The 19,196-nt window shown below is 40.2% G+C and overlaps 2 protein-coding genes and 1 long non-coding RNA gene across 4 annotated transcripts in view; 2 read left to right on the top strand and 1 right to left on the bottom strand.

Annotated features, from left to right (window-relative positions):
• Positions 1 to 19,196, top strand: part of LOC311093928 (uncharacterized protein) — a 773,523-nt gene that overhangs the window by 633,195 nt on the left and 121,132 nt on the right. The gene's annotated exons all lie outside the window — the stretch shown is intronic.
• On the top strand, positions 2,815 to 3,919 carry LOC311094033. The gene is made up of 4 exons (XR_014608533.1): positions 2,815 to 2,871; positions 3,318 to 3,378; positions 3,493 to 3,543; positions 3,615 to 3,919. It is a non-coding gene; the product is annotated as an uncharacterized lncRNA (long non-coding RNA).
• Positions 7,093 to 19,196, bottom strand: part of LOC311093945 (uncharacterized protein) — a 35,544-nt gene continuing 23,440 nt past the window's right edge. For both annotated transcript variants that reach the window (XM_084131636.1, XM_084131637.1), the window contains 6 exons: positions 16,171 to 16,253; positions 15,479 to 15,787; positions 14,617 to 14,838; positions 11,217 to 11,450; positions 11,053 to 11,124; positions 7,093 to 10,954 (listed from right to left, as the gene is read on the bottom strand). In XM_084131636.1, coding sequence (XP_083987762.1) covers positions 10,689 to 10,954; positions 11,053 to 11,124; positions 11,217 to 11,450; positions 14,617 to 14,838; positions 15,479 to 15,787; positions 16,171 to 16,253 — 1,186 coding nt within the window. In that variant the 3' untranslated portion in view covers positions 7,093 to 10,688. The remainder of the gene's footprint in view (positions 10,955 to 11,052; positions 11,125 to 11,216; positions 11,451 to 14,616; positions 14,839 to 15,478; positions 15,788 to 16,170; positions 16,254 to 19,196) is intronic.

Here is a 19,196-nt window from a genome sequence, read left to right on the forward strand (position 1 = left end):
TCTGCAAAGTGGTTTAATTTCTTACAGCGACGACACTCCTTACTATATGCAGGACAGTTGCGAGGTTGATGCGTTGTGCCACATCTGCTACATGCGTTGGACGTGTGCTGTGTTGCTTGAGCAGTAGCTCCACTCTGCAGGTGGTTACTGGCTCGCGCTGACTGCGCACGCTGCTTTCCTCGTCCTTGATAACGTCTACGGTCTCTGCCTCGCGTGTAGGTGTTTAGAGTGTGAACTGACTGGTCCGGGGTTTGCGGCGACTTGCCTTGTATCATATCCAGTTCCCGCTTAGCGCTCTCAAACGTGCGCATTCGCTGTGTCACTACTTCAAGGGATGCATTGCCGTCATCACCCATTACTTTCATTTTCATTGCCGGATCTTTTATGGAGAAAAATAATTTGTCTCGTAGCGTGGTCTCTAAATCAGTAAACTGACAGTTACTTGCCATCGTCCTGAGATCATTCACAAATGCTTCTAGACCCTGTCCTTCAGGTCTCTGGTATGCCCAAAACTGTGCACGGAGAGCCATCACTGGATTCCTCGTGTTGGAATACTGCTCGAATTTTCTGAGCACCGTATCAAAGTCATTGCGATCTTCCGCGCGTCTTTCACCTTCAGCCGGTGCCCATCCAAAGTTACTATATATATCATATCCTCTCTCTCCCAGTATCGTGAGCAAAATAGCAACCTTTTTCGCTGAAGATGCGTCACTGTTTCCCGATGCTGTGAGGAACAGGGCGAAACGTTGCTGCCACTTTTTCCACACGGCGCTCACATTAGGACAGTCAAAGTCAAACGGCTCGGGTGGCTTATAGTGTATAACATCCATTGTAAAATATTCATCCGTTGTTCAATGTCATAATCTTTTGTATTAACGATAGACTTACTTCTGTTCTGACACCATGTCATATACACAACAGTCATAGCACTGGGGAGGAACTCAATTACTTTATTTCCGGTTCAGCACTACAGGTCAAGTATACATAGCAACGGTATTGTTTAGATTAACATGTGACAAAAATGGAGGAAATGTGTATCGCAAGATCTGGCTAAAGTGATCTAGTCGCGCAAGGCCAGTAGTCCCAGTAGTCATGTCTCAGTAGTGTTTCGATTGTGCCATCTAGCGGTTGAGAAATGCCATTGCATTTGATTTAATTTGAAATGATAGACAGTCATATCGTAGATTGTGTATATGTTATGTTTATGTGTGACAGCAAACATTAAGCTGTGTGAGCGAAAACATTTTTAAGACTAATATTCTTATACTAGCTCGCTGGTCTGAATCAGGGCTATAGCCAAGCCGTCCGTAGCCCAGATTGCTTTGATTTCGTCAGGTGGGCTAAAGCAGACCGCATATAGCCCGTCCAATTCGGAGCTAAATCGTGACTACAGATCGACCATGTCGTGAAATGACACATTGAACCTTGTAGATATCATTACCAATGCAAACGTGGTGAAATATCAACCATTTCATGCACTGCCTGGCAAAAAACTACAATTAATCAGTTTTGACTAAAAGTGGGCTACAATAGCCGGGTCTGAATACGAGCTAAATCGTGGCTACGCACAGCCTACACATAACATGTAAAATAAAGCAAACCAAACAACTTGTAATCACAGTTGACTTCGCTTACATGATGGAATATCATACATCTCACAAGTTATTTTGGAAAAAAATACATTTATCCAGATTAAATGTTATTTGGGCTAAAAGTGGGTTACACATAGCTGGACTATATCGGGTCTATATTTAACCAAGACGTTGAAATGACGGCTATTGCTTGCTGGGCAGTGTTGCAATAGACACTAGGTTTGCTGAACAGCTTTCCAAGGCTGTTGGATGAGCATGGCCAAGCAGTTGCAGGTAAACTTTCTTTCATACTGCAATTTAATGTCATTATCACATTTATTGGCTTCTTCAGAAATGTTATTTGGCACTGGTGTTAGATGAGACTCTAAGCTTTATTGCGAGGGACTTTAAGTAAAAGCACAGTTGAAATGGATGATGAGCCCAGAACAGACAAGGTGTCTGTGACATGGCTGAAGGATGTAATGCCCAACAAGACCAGCTGGGAGCAACCATTCAGCGAAGAAAAGGTGATTGCTCTATGAAAGTTGAAATCTTATAAGCTGAGGAATGAGTAGCCTCAAACATTTTGTAATGAATGTTTTTTTTTCTAAATAGCTCACACGTGTTTTAGACCCAGAGCAAAATGGGAGTGAACATGTGGCTAGTGTTTATTCTACAGCCCTGATGCGAGAAAATTTTCAGACCTTGGGATTGGAATGCAATGTGGAGGCAACAGTTAGGATCATCTTAATTTGATTAAATTTACTTTTCAAAATGTTCTTTCAGTTCAGTTCAGATTCTGAACTGAAGGCTTTTATGAAGAAATGTGTATGTTTCTGTAATTAGGGCATCCAAGTCTGGACGTCTAACAGCAATGTGAATTCAACGCTGATTCCCACACTTTGTGCGGATCCCACGTAGCATATCCCTGTAAGCAATCATACTTTGTTTCAACAGTGTAATATTTTATTTATGATTTGTTGATGTTTATCATACTTTGGATTTCATTGACTGTTTCGATGTATTATTGCTATTGACATTTTATGTGTTGCATTTAAGATGTTGAAAGCATTCTTTCAAAGCGGCCAAAAAGATTTCACAGAGAAAAATAAACATTATGCACTCTATTTCCATCGTGGATCAAGTCACACTGGATGCTTTGTGTAAGTCATCAAGACATTCTGATGCATGTCAAATTGATTTCTCTATTTTGTGTTTTTAACAACCATTTTCAGAAACGGGTGTTTTTTCTTGATCCACTGCACGAGTGGAGTGATGGAAGATACAGTCAGGTGTACAGGTCTTTTACATAGCTCAGGAGTTCATGTTCAGAAGTTCCAGTTGAACAGTTTGTGTTCAGAAGTTCTCAGCTGCTGTATGGTGGTTCAGGTCTAAACCATTCAGCATTTTTCTTGTGGGAATGATGTTTGATGTGTATTAAAATATATGAGGTCATTTGAGTTTATTAAAGTTGAAAGCTCCCGAACACTTATAGCCAATCAACAGTAAGGGGCGTACACAATCAGAAAGGGGGGCTGTGTTGTATAGTGTGTTCATGAGTTTGACAGTAGAGCTATAATAATATAAAGACAGGGGTGAGATACCTTTTAAGTAGGGATGTGTTTAGTTGATTTAGAATTTCAACATAATTTCTCAGAAATCACTTACTGCATTTTTAAATGTGAATTTAAACAATGTGAATTATAAGCATCATTTTATAGTCGCTATTTGTGTATATTTTAATAGGAGGGTTGCTCAGACTGTCATTCCTGGCCATTGGACTGAGATCTCCTGTAAGGATCTTCCAGTAAGTTTATAAATCATCACTTATTCTTCTAGCACACAATTCAATTCATTACTGTCTTGCTTATTTGCTTTTTTCCTTACTCCATTTCTTTCTTTGCTTGCAAACATTACCCAGGAGATTCCAATGCAGCATTCCTCCAATAATTGTGGAGTCTTTGTGCTCATGGTGAGATTGTATGACAGTAACATCAGTTTTATTTAGAAACCAAATAAAAAACTAGTAGCTTTGAATTTCAGCATGGCCTGTACATTGCTCTGGATGTGGCTTTTGACTTTTCAGAGGTGAGTCTTCAGATCTTTGTTCCACACATTTGTTTTGCAAGCCAGTATAAAAACAGAATTTTTAACTTTGTAGTAATGGCTGCTTTCTTCCAAGGCTAATGTATCAAGAATAAGGAAGTGGTGGTGTGTACTGCTGCTTAAAGGCTCAGGGTAATTTCTAATTCTAATAGAAATTTAAAGTAATAAACCATGTAAAAAATATATTAAAACATGGCCAGTGAAAATGATGAGAATGAAAAAACATTAGGGCTTAAAGGTGAACTAAGCAGGCACGTGCACACATAGACATAAAAGGGGGCTTGAGCACCTGCCCTTTTTATTCCTGGAGAGAAAGTGCCCTTTTTTCTGGGGTGCTTTTTTTTTTTTTTTTAAATAATATATATTTCTGTTTGCGCACAGCTTCCCTGTCAAACAAATATATTTATTGAAGAATAGTATATCTAAATATCAGGTCAGGAGTTCTGAAGCGCTCCCTCTCCCTCTCCCCCTCCCCCTCCCCCGATCGTTCCGCTAAAGAAAATAGTACGCTCCGTCTCTACGGTTAGAATCCTGAGAGTCCATAGCAACGGTCTGTTTTTCAAGGCAAGTTATACTCCGCACAGCGGTCTGTTATCAAGAAATAACACACCGCATTCTACATTGGAATTCAACCAAGCCATGTAATAAAATAAGTTAATAAAATAAGCATATATCATCTGGTGATATGCTTTAGTTATTTTGTTTATCCTATTGACCTGCATTGCCCTGTCAATTAGATGCAAATGTGTGCATTTTAACTAGTTGAGGACTAATTTGCATACAGAACGTCCTCAGTTAATGACTTCCATCAAGCGTCTTTCCCCCTGAAATTTTGAAATCTAAATTGGTGAATTTAGAAGAAATCTACAGATGCAACAGATGGAGGATACACTCTAAAAAATGTAGTAAATCTGAGTAACTGCATCTGGTAGCCTACATTAATAAATAAAACTGAGTAGAAATAAGTTAACATTAAACATTAAAAATAACAATATTTATAAATTAACTTTTTATTTATGAGTAATTTTACTTTTTTTATTTCCTCTAAACCTTTATAAAATAGTATTCCATACAACAACAAATACATACATGACATTGGCTTTTATTTAATTTGTACTCAATTATTTTGGTAAGTTTAATTTTAAAGTGTTATGTATTCTGATAACACCTAAATAAATTAAACGATGTAGTGCCTTGTGCAAAAATAAACAAATTATTAGTAAAACACGCCCCTCTGCTTGATGCAGTTATTTAGGTTATTCTAAATATGAAGAGTTCAGATGAAAAAGCCTCTAAGTGCCATCTGACATTTCCTTCTATAATGATAATTTTTATCAAGCTTGTATGTTTATGTTCACTTATTTCACATTACTGGCAATGAAAAGTACCTATTAATTGTCATTTAAGTTAAATTACTGAACTTAAATATACAAGCTTGAAAAAAAAAAGCTCATTTTAGAAGAAAATTTCAGATGGCACTTAGAGGCTTTTGCATCTGAACTCTTCATATATACTTGAAACTAGTAGCATAGAAAATGTTTTCAAAACATGCACATTGTGGAATGGTTTCCTTTGCTGCTCTATAAACCTAGTGAATACTAAGGAGACCATGGTTTCTGTGTGAACTGATTATTTTGTAGACATCTTTTGAAAATGAAACAATTGCGTGAGTTTGAGGAAGATAAAATTAATTAACTTTTTATATTAATTTTTTAAAAAGGAAGTCAGAGTTGCGTTAATATATATACTTTTTTGTTTATAAAAAAAAAAAAAAAAAACGTAATTATGAGAGGTGCCCTTTATTTCACTTGAGCCCCTGCCCCTCAAAATGTCTGTGCACGTCCCTGGAACTAAGTAACTTTTTTACCTTAACTGAACAGCTTCGGAGTCATTGAAATGGTTATATTACTTATTTCGGGTTGAATGGTGGTCGTTTCGCACCCCCCTGAAGCCCGTGAGTGGAGAATCCGCACTTGCAAGTTTGAGCCGGCGGCCGCCGCGTCAGGAGGTCTCGCGTGATATCAGGTCTCGCGATGTAAACAATTGCTTTACGGCCAAAAGAAATCTGCTAAAATACTGTCATTATTAGCTCTAGAGGGAAACCTGCAAGCAAAAATTGAGAATACAGCGAAGAAATCCCGAAACTACTGAGCCCTGCTTTAAATGACTAACCCCTAATGATTGAAAAAGAAATCAAGGTAACAATTTACAATACGGGTGCACTTATAAGCATTAATTCATGCTTAACTAATGCACAGATAATCATGTGTTAATGTATGACTCATGAATAACTAAACCATTAATTAATGATTACTGCATCAGCAACTAATAGAGATTCTAAATGATTAATAGATTAAGTAATATATGAATTGTTATTAATTAAATGTGTCATAATGTATTAATTCCTTAATAACTTATTTTATTAACTAAAAGTGTAAATTAATGCGTTAATTACCACAGTTGGTCAAAGCAATGTACTTCAACTTCCAGTTGTCTGCTTTAATTAATCATTAACTAATGATTTGCAAATGTATCATTATGTTATGACTTTACTTGTTGAGGCACATGACTATTAACTAATTGTTAAGTAATATGCCATTTTGGTTTTGACATCCACACTAAGCCATGGATTTCAATTTCCAACTGTACAAACAAGATTTCACTGAGTCCGATGAACATTGTTGTTCATGGCACTGGACTATGTCAGGTTCAGCTTGAGGTCGTGGTACACTGAGAACATGCGGTCGAGCTCTGCTGTTTCATAACACTGTGTCTAGACTGGACAAAGACAACAGAACGTCCATTATAGTCAGTACTACACTGGATGCGGCGCGACACTACACGACAAAACCCCGACAGTAAACCGATGCCACACTCTATCTCTGACGTACTCAGAGCTCTTGTGCTAGTTCTGTTACGAAGGACAAATGGACTTGCGATGGTCTGTCATGTCCAGTGTAGACAGCTGGTCTTGTGCAGTGTAAACACAGTGTAACAGCGTCAGGAGTTCAGATTCTGGTGTGCTGATATTTGTGTGCAGCCCAACTCACCCATCCTTCACACACATTCCCTGACATTACATTCACTGCATGTGCACAATGTCAAAACTCATAAATAGCATATTACTTAACAGTTAGTTAATCCTCATGTGCCTCAACAAGTAAAGTCATAACATAATGACACATTTGCAAATCATTAGTTAATGATTAATTAAAGCAGACAACTGGAAGTTGAAGTACATTTCTTTGACCAACTGTGGTAATTAACGCATTAATTTACACTTTTAGTTGATAAAATAAGTTAAGGAATTAATACATTATGACACATTTAATTAATAACAATTCATATAATACTTAATATATTAATCATTTAGAATCTTTATTAGTTGCTGATGCAGTAATCATTAATTAATGGTTTAGTTATTCATGAGTCACACTGTAAAAAATGATCGTAATTTTAACGGTAAAAGACTGTAAAAATGCTACAGTGAAAAACTGTTAATTGGTTAACAGAAAGTTTCCGTACTATATACGGTAAATAACTGTGATAGATTATTTGAAAGTGAAAGTGAAAGTGAAAAAACAACTCGTATAATTTACAGTGAAAAACCGTAAATTGACATTCCCACAATTCCCTGTGACAATTCACATTTGATGTTTTTGTTGAAATAACTATGTTTCTTCATAGTTTTCTTCGTTTTTTCTAATCAGTTATGTACATTTGGGGTTTATGTTACATTTAATGTTGTTAAATTAATGTTTATTGCATTTTTAAAATTTCATGTGTTACCATGATGGTGTTTAATGTTTGTGTGAATGACACTGTGCAGCTTCTATTAGTATTAACTTTCTTGTGGAAGAACTGCTTGTGTTGAGCTTTGATTGATCATGTGACTCTCATCACTGCTGTGATTGGTGGTTATCAGTGTACAAAACAGATATTAATACTTCAATAGGACGGTAAATTAACATTATATCATATTACTGAAATCCAATGTTAAATATACAGTTTTTTTCCGTAAAAACAACGGGAAGAAATTACAGTATTTCTTACGCCCCTGCTGCCAGAAAATTGCCTTTTTTTTACGTTTTTTTTTTTTTACAGTGCATGGTGTGCTGGCGGATGGATGAAAAGTCTTTGTTTGAAGCTGGCTTTCCAGTCGAATCGTGGACCGAAACTTTGTCGCAAAACTCAACTTAGAACCGAGACACAACGGAAAAGAAAAGAAAACTAAGAAAATAAAGAAAATTGAGATGAGAGTAGTTAGATGGCTGGAATGAAGTTGCTTAACCCATGTTCTTCTGATCTTAATTTGGGTTCTTTCGTCTCTGCTCGTCTACATGGTTACAAGTCTGTCTGGTCTCTTCTCCCTTCGCTCACTTTTTCTAACCCTGTTGTAACAAAGCTTTGTTCAGGTCTAAGATTTTAAACTCAAATGTTTGTCCAACCTCCTAGGAGAGATCTGACCAATTAGACACTGGCTTAATTGAGGAGGTGCCGTTCTCTTTACTTCTTATCGTAAATCATGCTTATCTGTGATCTCCTTATTCTCCAGCACTAGCAGACAGAAAAGAGGCCACAGACATTATTACTATTATAAGAATACGAAACATTTTACACAGATTTCAATCAAGCCATCTTTTGAATCAAGAACATACGGTCATACTGATAGGAAACACGACACACTTTCATTCAAACATCTAACAGTTATAATAAATCATGACTTATATATGGGATTTAAGCATATTAGACACACACATAAGTGGTAGACACAATATGAAATTATGTAGTTGCATGATGTTTGATTATAAGTCCATCGAAAAAAAATTATTTTCTGTATTGTTATAGGTAAAATCTCAGTTCTCTGTGGCTTGAAGAGATTTTACACCCTGGGTCATTCAGAGGTCCTTAAGAAGAAGGGGGTCTGTTTTGTATATCTGTCGTGGGCTCGAGCAACTTCTGCTGTTATCTTGATCGAGCATCAAGCTGTGCCATCTCTGAACTAATCAGTCTTCCCAAAACTATCAAATGTTGAAAACGTTCTTCCTTTAGTTGGGCTCATCTCTTTGAAGCTTGCATGGCCATAAAGTTCTTATCTGGGTGTTTTCGTTGGTTATCAGGCTCTGGACTGGTGATTTGGGGTTTGGAATGTTGAGTTCTGTGTGGAAATATGTTTGAACAAATCACCTGGAAGATTCATTTGTGTTTGATTTTCCTCATAAACCATGAGTAAACACACACAAGTGCTGTAAGACAATAGTCTACTGCTGAGTAACATTATTGCTCCTTTCTCTTTCTCTTGATTATAGACACCTAGAGAAAAAAGTATAGCAACACCAGCACTAAAAATAGTCCCGTGGCTCATTAGAATATTTCCCTTCCAATCACAATTCCACTGTGTCTGATTCTGTAAGTCAGAATGAGTCTCTTCAAGTATAATAATGTCTGCCTTTTTTAGTTGTAAATAATTAAACAGAGCAAGTCTCTTTGTGGTGTCCTGACATCCATTGATGTTAAAAGATCCAATATTTATGAATGCCATGGAAAAGATAATGCTAGGGTATCCAAAGACCCCAAAAATAAACTGACAATCATGACCCCTATAGTCTTTAAAACTTTTGATCTTTTTTTTTTTAACAGTACTCAGGTATTTTTTGAGCCTATAGCATTTAGGCTGATCAAACTCCTCCATTGTTGCCTTTCTTATTGCCATTGTACATGAATCAATGAAAAGTTTTAAATCTGAGAAGTATTTCTCAATTTTTTTGTCTCCGCTGGTTGAAAGTATTGTCTAGAAAATCATTGATTTAGCGAACTGTATAATAGGAATGTTTTAATTTAAGATTGTGACCATTCTCTGCAGAACTTCCCTGAGAATTTGCAATAGTAATATTTTCTGCTATTTCAGAAGTGTCACTATCAGAATCCACTGAATTAACTTCACTTCCTTCTATCAACATACCAGCATCGCCCTGAGACAGGCTAAGTCCCAATGTCTGAGAATCGACTAACTCTCCGCCCGGCATCACAAGCTCAGCCTGTTCTACTGGTTGCTCCGGTTCACCGATCGTGCCAGCGGGATCTGCGTCAGCACGCTCTACCCCAGCCCGCACTGCGCCGCCATCCGCACCCACAGCGGCACTCACGGAAGAAAGCGCCAAATCGTCAATGCGCTCGTTCATTATAGGCTCGTTAGCACTTTTTCCATCTTTAGAGAGAGAAGGCGCTTCAATTCCTTGATCAATTCAGTCACTATTTTCCCCACCTTCATTATTTACTGGAGCAGAAGGCAATTGTTCCATGGAAGGATTAAGCTCATTCACATTAATGTTAGCCTCATCATTCATTGAACATACCAGTTTTGTATGGCCGTGCTTCCCACAATTAAAACACCTCATTGATTCAGTACTGATATAAATGGTATAATCTTTACCCAGCACAGTGGTTTTCGCTGACGTATTCAAAGATTGAAATTCAGCGTTCAGGATAATGAAAGTCTGACGTTTAAATGACATCATATGTTTGAGTTCTGGATTTTTTAATTCTAAAGGGATCATTTCAATCAGCCCCACTAGTTTACCATAGCATCCTAACAAACGCTTGAGTGAATCTTAAGTAATGAACGGGGGCACATTCAAAAGGATAACCTTCTTGGAAGGATTCGACAACGGCAAAACTGATAGAAAAGTATCTCTAATGGATGAACTAAATTCAACTAAATGCTGAATCAAAGAGACTTCTTTCAAAAAGACAACAACAGCCTTGTTCATTCTTGATACGGACACAATGTTACAAGCACCAACTTCGCTGCTCAACTGTTACGGATTCATCAGGTAAACATTTGCACCCATGTTGAGCGGTTAAAGGAGCACAACCATCTGAATTTATCCCCATTTTTTCCACCCTTAGGTGAAAAAAACGGTGACAATTAAATATTCACTAAACCAAAATATCTAAACAAAATAAAGGGAAAAGGAAAAGAGTAACTCACTCAAACACGCTACAACTCGCTCAGACACTCACATACTCCTCAGACACCCACACATTCCCACACGCACATTTGCAGACTCTGTGTGTGTGTGTATGTGTGTGTGTATGTGTATGTGTGAGAGAGAGACCCCAGAAGTCAGTGCTTTCATCCCTCAAGTAATCTCTGTATATCACAAAAGCAGCCCAAACCAGACCCAGACCCAGACCCAGAACCAGAACCAGACCCAGACCCAGAGCCAGACCCAGAGCCAGACCCAGAGCCTCAGTCAGTCCAGTAATCCGGTTATCTACAGGTGAAGGGAAAAATGGGAAGAGAGTTTTTAAAAAGTTTGAATTCCCAGTTTAATAACTCCTGTAAAGCTCTCATGCCTCATGTTTTACTCACTTCCATGTTCAGTGTCGTCAGTTTTGTCTTCATCTGTGTCGATCAGATTTCCCTTCCAGTCTAGAACAGATTCTGTGCAGAATACTGAAAGGTTAGTCGTGCAGTTTAGGATTAATTTACTGATTAAACATAATATCTCTCCTCATCCACTGATCTTCTCTCACCTGTGACTGAGACTGTGATCAAGGGTTCTCCTTCATAATCCAGAACTCTGTATGTTCCATTGTCATTGGCTGTAAACTCATTAATGGTCAGATTTCCATCTCGATCACTGTTGACCCCGTGACCTTTCGTCCACACCTCTGTCCGGCCTTCACTAGAGTTTCTCTCCACTTTATCAGCGTTGATCAACAGAACATCCAACTTCAGATCCTCTCCTTTCTGCACAGAGATCTCATCTGAGGAGGAACACAGACATTCAGCATTAATCATTATTATAATAGTGTAATTTAATCAAGACCATAATCACATATAGGACTGAGGGACCAGATGTAGACACTGGAAAACACAACCCACTGGATTTTTTCACATAGCGGCAAAATATGAATATGCCTACAGAGAGCGCGCGCTATTGACATCAATTCGATAAAACTCATCAGATGCATGTACTTTACGTTGGATGCCGATCGCGATGCGAGAGTTAAGACCGCAGTTTGAGCCAGCGGCTCTGGCCCTGTGTCCACAGACACTTCACCCTCATCCACTTCACCCTCACCCTCATCCACTTCACCCTCATCCACTTCACCCTCACCCTCATCCACTTCACCCTCATCCACTTCACCCTTATCCACTTCACCCTCATCCACTTCACCCTCATCCACTTCACCCTCATCCACTTCACCCTCATCCACTTCACCCTCACCCTCATCCACTTCACCCTCATCCACATCACCCTCATCCACTTCACCCTCATCCACCCTCATCCACTTCACCCTCATCCACTTCACCCTCATCCACTTCACCCTCATCCACGTTACCCTCATCCACTTCACCCACTTCAACCTCATCCACTTCACCCTCATCCACTTCACCCTCATCCTCTTCACCCTCATCCACTTCACCCTCACCCTCATCCACTTCACCCTCACCCTCATCCTCTTCACCCTCATCCACTTCACCCTCACCCTCATCCACTTCACCCTCACCCTCATCCACTTCACCCTCATCCACTTCACCCTCACCCTCATCCACTTCACCCTCATCCACTTCACCCTCATCCACTTCACCCTCATCCACTTCACCCTCACCCTCATCCACTTCACCCTCACCCTCATCCACTTCACCCTCATCCACTTCACCCTCATCCTCTTCACCCTCATCCACTTCACCCTCACCCTCATCCACTTCACCCTCATCCACTTCACCCTCATCCACTTCACCCTCATCCACTTCACTCTCATCCACTTCACCCTCATCCACTTCACCCTCATCCACTTCACCCTCACCCTCATCCACTTCACCCTCATCCACTTCACCCTTATCCACTTCACCCTTATCCACGTTACCCTTATCCACTTCACCCTCACCCTCATCACCCTCACCCTCATCCACTTCACCCTCATCCACTTTACCCTCATCCACTTCACCCTCATCCACTTCACCCTCATCCACTTCACCCTCATCCACTTCACCCTCACCCACTTCACCCTTATCCACTTCACCCTCATCCACTTCACCCTCACCCACTTCACCCTCATCCACTTCACCCTCATCCACTTCACCCTCACCCTCATCCACTTCACCCTCACCCTCATCCACTTCACCCTCATCCACTTCACCCTTATCCACTTCACCCTCACCCTCATCCACTTCACCCTCATCCACTTCACCCTCATCCACTTCACCCTTATCCACTTCACCCTCACCCACTTCACCCTTATCCACTTCACCCTCACCCTCATCCACTTCACCCTCACCCTCATCCACTTCACCCTCATCCACTTCACCCTCATCCACTTCACCCTCATCCACTTCACCCTTATCCACTTCACCCTCACCCACTTCACCCTCATCCACTTCACCCTCACCCTCATCCACTTCACCCTCACCCTCATCCACTTCACCCTCATCCACTTCACCCTCATCCACTTCACCCTCATCCACTTCACCCTCATCCACTTCACCCTCACCCACTTCACCCTCATCCACTTCCCCCTCATCCACTTCCCCCTCACCCTCATCCACTTCACCCTTATCCACTTCACCCTCATCCTCATCCACTTCACCCTCATCCACTTCACCTTCATCCACTTCACCCTCATCCACTTCACCCTCACCCTCATCCACTTCACCCTCACCCTCATCCACTTCACCCTCACCCACTTCACCTTCATCCACTTCACCCTCACCCTCATCCACTTCACCCTTATCCACTTCACCCTCATCCTCATCCACTTCACCCTCATCCACTTCACCTTCATCCACTTCACCCTTATCCACTTCACCCTCACCCTCATCCACTTCACCCTCACCCTCATCCACTTCACCCTCACCCTCATCCACTTCACCCTTATCCACTTCACCTTCATCCACTTCACCCTTATCCACTTCACCCTCACCCTCATCCACTTCACCCTCATCCACTTCACCTTCATCCACTCCACCCTTTATCCACTTCACCCTCACCCTCATCCACTTCACCCTCACCCTCATCCACTTCACCCTCATCCACTTCACCTTCATCCACTTCACCCTTATCCACTTCACCCTCACCCTCATCCACTTCACCCTCATCCACTTCACCCTCACCCTCATCCACTTCACCCTTATCCACTTCACCTTCATCCACTTCACCCTTATCCACTTCACCCTCACCCTCATCCACTTCACCCTCATCCACTTCACCCTCACCCTCATCCACTTCACCCTCATCCACTTCACCCTTATCCACTTCACCCTCATCCACTTCACCCTCGTCCACTTCACCCTCGTCCACTTCACCCTCATCAACTTCACCCTCATCCACTTCACCCTCACCCTCATCCACTTCACCCTCATCCACTTCACCCTTATCCACTTCACCCTCATCCACTTCACCCTCATCAACTTCACCCTCATCCACTTCACCTTCATCCACTTCACCCTCACCCTCATCCACTTCACCCTCGTCCACTTCACCCTCGTCCACTTCACCCTCGTCCACTTCACCCTCGTCCACTTCACCCTCATCCTCATCCACTTCACCCTCATCCACTTCACCCTCATCCTCATCCACTTCACCCTCACCCACTTCACCCTTATCCACTTCACCCTCATCCTCATCCACTTCACCCTCACCCACTTCACCCTTATCCACTTCACCCTCACCCACTTCACCCTTATCCACTTCACCCTCATCCACTTCACCCTCACCCTCATCCACTTCACCCTCACCCTCATCCACTTCAGGTGAAGGTGGGGGAGAAAAGTCCTCGACTTCAAATGACAGCTCTGTTGCAAAGCTACTTGTGTCACTCCAGTCACTCTCCATTTTAGAGTCTGACAGCAGCTGTCAATCACTCCGTCACAGCATGCCCATTATTGATTAAACATAATATCTCTCCTCATCCACTGATCTTCTCTCACCTGTGATCAAGGTTTCATTATTAGAGTCCAGAACTCTGTATGTTCCATTGTCATTGGCTGTAAACTCATTAATGGTCAGATTTCCATCTCGATCACTGTTGACCCCGTGACCTCTCGTCCACACCTCTGTCCAGCCTTCACTAGAGTTTCTCTCCACTTTATCAGCGTTGATCAACAGAACATCCAACTTTAGATCCTCTCCTTTCTGCACAGAGATCTCATCTGAGGAGGAACACAGACATTTATCATTAATTATTTATCCTTCGATGAGACATTTAATCTGACTCTCTGTGATCATTAAAAATCCCAGGATGTCCTTTGGAAAAAGAGTAGGGGTGTAACCCCGGCATCCTGGCCAACATTGCCCCTTGGCCTCTGTCCATCATGGTCTCCTAATCATCCCCACACACACACATATATATATATATATTATGATTGGCTTCATCACTCAGTCTCCTCTCCACCTATAAGCTGGTGTGTGTGTGTGTTCTGGCGTAGCATCATCCAAGTGGAGCTGCACATTGGTGGTGTTTGAGGAGATTCCCCCCTTCCATATTTAAAAGAGTTTTGAGTGCCCAGAAAAACGCTACATAAATACAACAAATTAATTAAATTAATCATAACTATAATAGTATCATTTAATCAAGACCATAAGCACATATTTAGTATTGGGGGACCAGATGTAAATAAATATATTAGATCATATTTAGATCAAATCAGCATTTGGAAAACCCCAATCCACTCTGAATATTAAGCTTGTCCGCTTCAGTGTTTGTGCTGTTTCTAGTCCTGCACACAATATCAACATTATTAGAGGAGATCCAGAAACACATGATGATGGTTTGATCAGTTTTGACTTTACCATGAATATGAAGATGATACTCCAGGATTTGTTGCTTCACTTTTTTGAGGCTGATACGTGATTTTGTCAGATCATTTTTGTAATAGACATGTAAAGTGTATTTCCCAGCGTCACTGTAGATCAGATCCTTGATGACGACGTCACATGATCCTTCTTTAAACACTCGACCACTGCAGTGTTTCTTCTCACACACACGGATGATTTTAGACCGTCTGTATAATCTGATCTCCACAATCTCTCTGTCCTCAGATCCACATGATAGAGAGACGTTTCCTCCCTTTATTCCTGACACAGCTTTAGTGGAGGATCCTGCAAATACACACAGCAATATTCACTCAATACAAACTAGCAATACTGGAAATTAAATATTCTGTCTTTTTTCTATAATCAATATGATCTTAAATATTCTAGTGGAGTTATTTTAGTAAACTGGATTAAAAATAAAATAAATGAAGGCAACTCAAATGTTGATGACAATAGCATAAAGCAGCATCAGATGTGTCAGTACAGTAAAATACTGAACAATGTTTATTTATCAATGAACCAGAAGAAACTGCATAAATAAACCAGTGATGTCAGTGTGTGTTATTGATGTAATATGATGGGAAATTTACACCATCAATCCACAAATACCCACCAAATCACTGAGTGACACAACAGAAAAACAAATTATTAACATAAATGATACTGACCTCCATACATGAAAAAGCATGGCAGAAGAAGAAGAAGAAGAAGAAGAAAAAGAAGAAGTAGAAGAAGATGACGACGATTCATCCTGATGAGGAAACAGAAGATTTGTAATGAATATTTTGATAAAGCATCAAAAATACACAAAATGACATTTCCTAAATCGAAGTCATGTAAGATGTTTGGTCAATCCACCGGGACGACCTATAGTAGCAGGAAACAATAGTCTTACTGAACCTCTTTCAAATTTTGTTGATTCTGTTTTGAGACCTTTAGTCACTTCCCTTCCTAGTTATTTGAGAGACACCGCTGATTTCCTGCAATGTCTAGCAACTCTGCAAAATGTTTGTTGTGATGCTATTTTAGCAACCATGGATGTGACCTCGTTGTATACTAACATCCCACATCATAAGGGTCTACTGGCTTTAGAACATTTTCTCGATTTGCGCATTGATGATGAGGGTCTTCCGACTAAATTTATCACTGAAATGGCTGAAATGGTACTTACTAAAAACTATTTCCTATTTGAAAATCAATATTATTTGCAGGTTGAGGGCACTGCCATGGGGGCCACTATGGCTCCTGACTATGCCAATTTATATTTGGGTTTTCTAGAGGACCAGTATGTTTTCAACAAAAACCCCTTCTTGGACAATATTATTTTGTTTAAGAGATACATTGATGATTGCTTTGTCATTTATAAAGGTTCTGCAAGTGATTTTGAAACATTTGTTTTGTACATGAATTGTCTTAGGCCCTCCATTAAATTTACATATCATGTGGGGTTCACTGATGTCAATTTCCTGGACACTTCTATATCAATTAATAATAATAAATAATAATAATAATAATTCATTACATTTATATAGCGCTTTTCTCGGCACTCAAAGACTTTACATAGAGGGGGGGATCTCCTCAACCACCACCAATGTGCAGCATCCACCTGGATGATGCGACGGCAGCCATATTGCACCAGAACGCCCACCACACACCAGCTTACTGGTGGAGAGGAGACAGTGATGAAGCCAATCAGTATATGGGGATGATTAGGAGGTCAGGATGGACAGAGGCCAAGGGGCAAATTTGGCCAGGATGCCGGGGTAACACCCCTACTCTTTCGAAAGACATCCTGGGATTTTTAATGACCACAGAGAGTCAGGACCTCGGTTTTATGTCTCATCCGAAGGACGGTGCTCTTTGACAGTATAGTGTCCCCGTCACTACACTGGGGTGTTAGGTCCCACACAGACCACAGGGTGAGCACCCCCCGCTGGCCTCACTAACACCTCTTCCAGCAGCAACCTGGTTTTCTCAGGAGGTCTCCCATCCAGGTACTAACCAGGCTCAGCCCTGCTTAGCTTCAGTGGGCAACCAGTCTTGGGCTACAGGGTGACATGGCTGCTGCAATTGTGGATAACAAAATAGTCTCCTCTCTTTATAGAAAAGATACAACTAAGAACAGTCTCCTTCATGCTAACAGTGATCATCCAATGCCCCTAAAACGAGGTTTACCTTACAGACAATTTTTGAGACTACACCGCATTTGTTCTGGGAGAGAAGACTTTGAGTCTAAAGCCCAGAGCTTGTGCATGGACTTTAAATCACGAGGCTATCCCAACCAGTGGCTTGATACTGCACTTGAGAAGGTTTCCATCCTACAAAAACAGGAGGAGTGAAATTTGACTATGAAAAAAAGAAATAAAAATTTTTCATGCATTTTTAAATCCACATTTAGTCCACTGAGTAATGATATTAAAACCATTATCAAGAATCATTGGCACATTATTCAAAGTGATCCCCAGTTATTGAATGTATTTAGTGAACAACCACTTTTTGTCTCTTCCAGGAGCTCTAATTTGAGGGACAAGCTTGTCCATGCTGATACCCACATCTCCTCTCCCACTACTCTTGTCGATGCCCAGGGTAATTTTCCATGTCACAATTGCTCTTCTTGTACTAAGTATGTCAAATGTAAATCATTTACACATCCTCGTACACTAAAAACGTATAAGATTAGACAACTGATTACCTGTAAGAGTACATATGTTGTTTACATTATCATTTGTCCATGTCCACAACTATATGTTGGCAAAACTACACGTCCATTACGCACAAGAATGATTAACCACACAAGTGCCATTAGGAGACAGGATGATACATCTTCAATTTCTCGCCATTTTAAGTCTGCTAACCACTCTCTGTCTGACATAAAGTTCCTGGGCATCGAGAGGATTCTACCTCACAGGTGGAGATAGAGATAGAAAATTATTGCAAAAGGAGGCTTTTTGGATCTTTGAACTTAAATCTTTATTTCCTGAGGGTATGAATGAAGAACTTGAATTTTCTTGTTTTTTGTAAAATACATTCTTTCTTTTTGTGTGTCTGTAATGCTGTATTATCATTGGAAGCTGTTCATTTGAAAAGTATATATACTTGTTTGTAATTCTACTTGAGACAATTGAGATTTTGAGATAATTGCATTCAGCTGATTGTCCTTAATTGCTGACTTGCTTAAAAAGGGTGAATGTTGTTTGCTAAATGAGGACTGAAGATAGCAATGCGCTGAAACGTTTGCTGGTGTCTATTCTGTTTTTGACCCACATGCACTTTGCACTTTTTTGCACGATGCAATTTGAAAAATAAAATGTTTTTGTAGACTTCCAGTCTTGAGTGGATCAGTGTGCGGCTAGCCACTCCTGTTTATTCTGTATGCCATGGGCTCTACGCACCTGCAGTACAAGAACTTTTTTTCTGTTTGGAGCGCTACATATTTTTTCTAGTTCTAATAATCATAAACATGTACTACAGCTGCCAAACAAAACCAGAGAGAAATGTATTTATAAATCTTTAAAACAATCTAATTAAATCTTGGACACAAAAACATTCAGCAAGTAAAAAACGAAAACTTGTAGTATATAGTATTTATCTATCTATATATCTATCTATAAATACAGTACATATATATATACTGTATATATGGTCTATATTGTCTAATTTATCATTGTAGCCTTATTTCAGTTGATTTTTTGTA

Source organism: Abramis brama, assembly GCF_963993115.1.
Source record: "Abramis brama genome assembly, chromosome: 12".
Lineage (NCBI taxonomy): Eukaryota > Metazoa > Chordata > Actinopteri > Cypriniformes > Leuciscidae > Abramis > Abramis brama.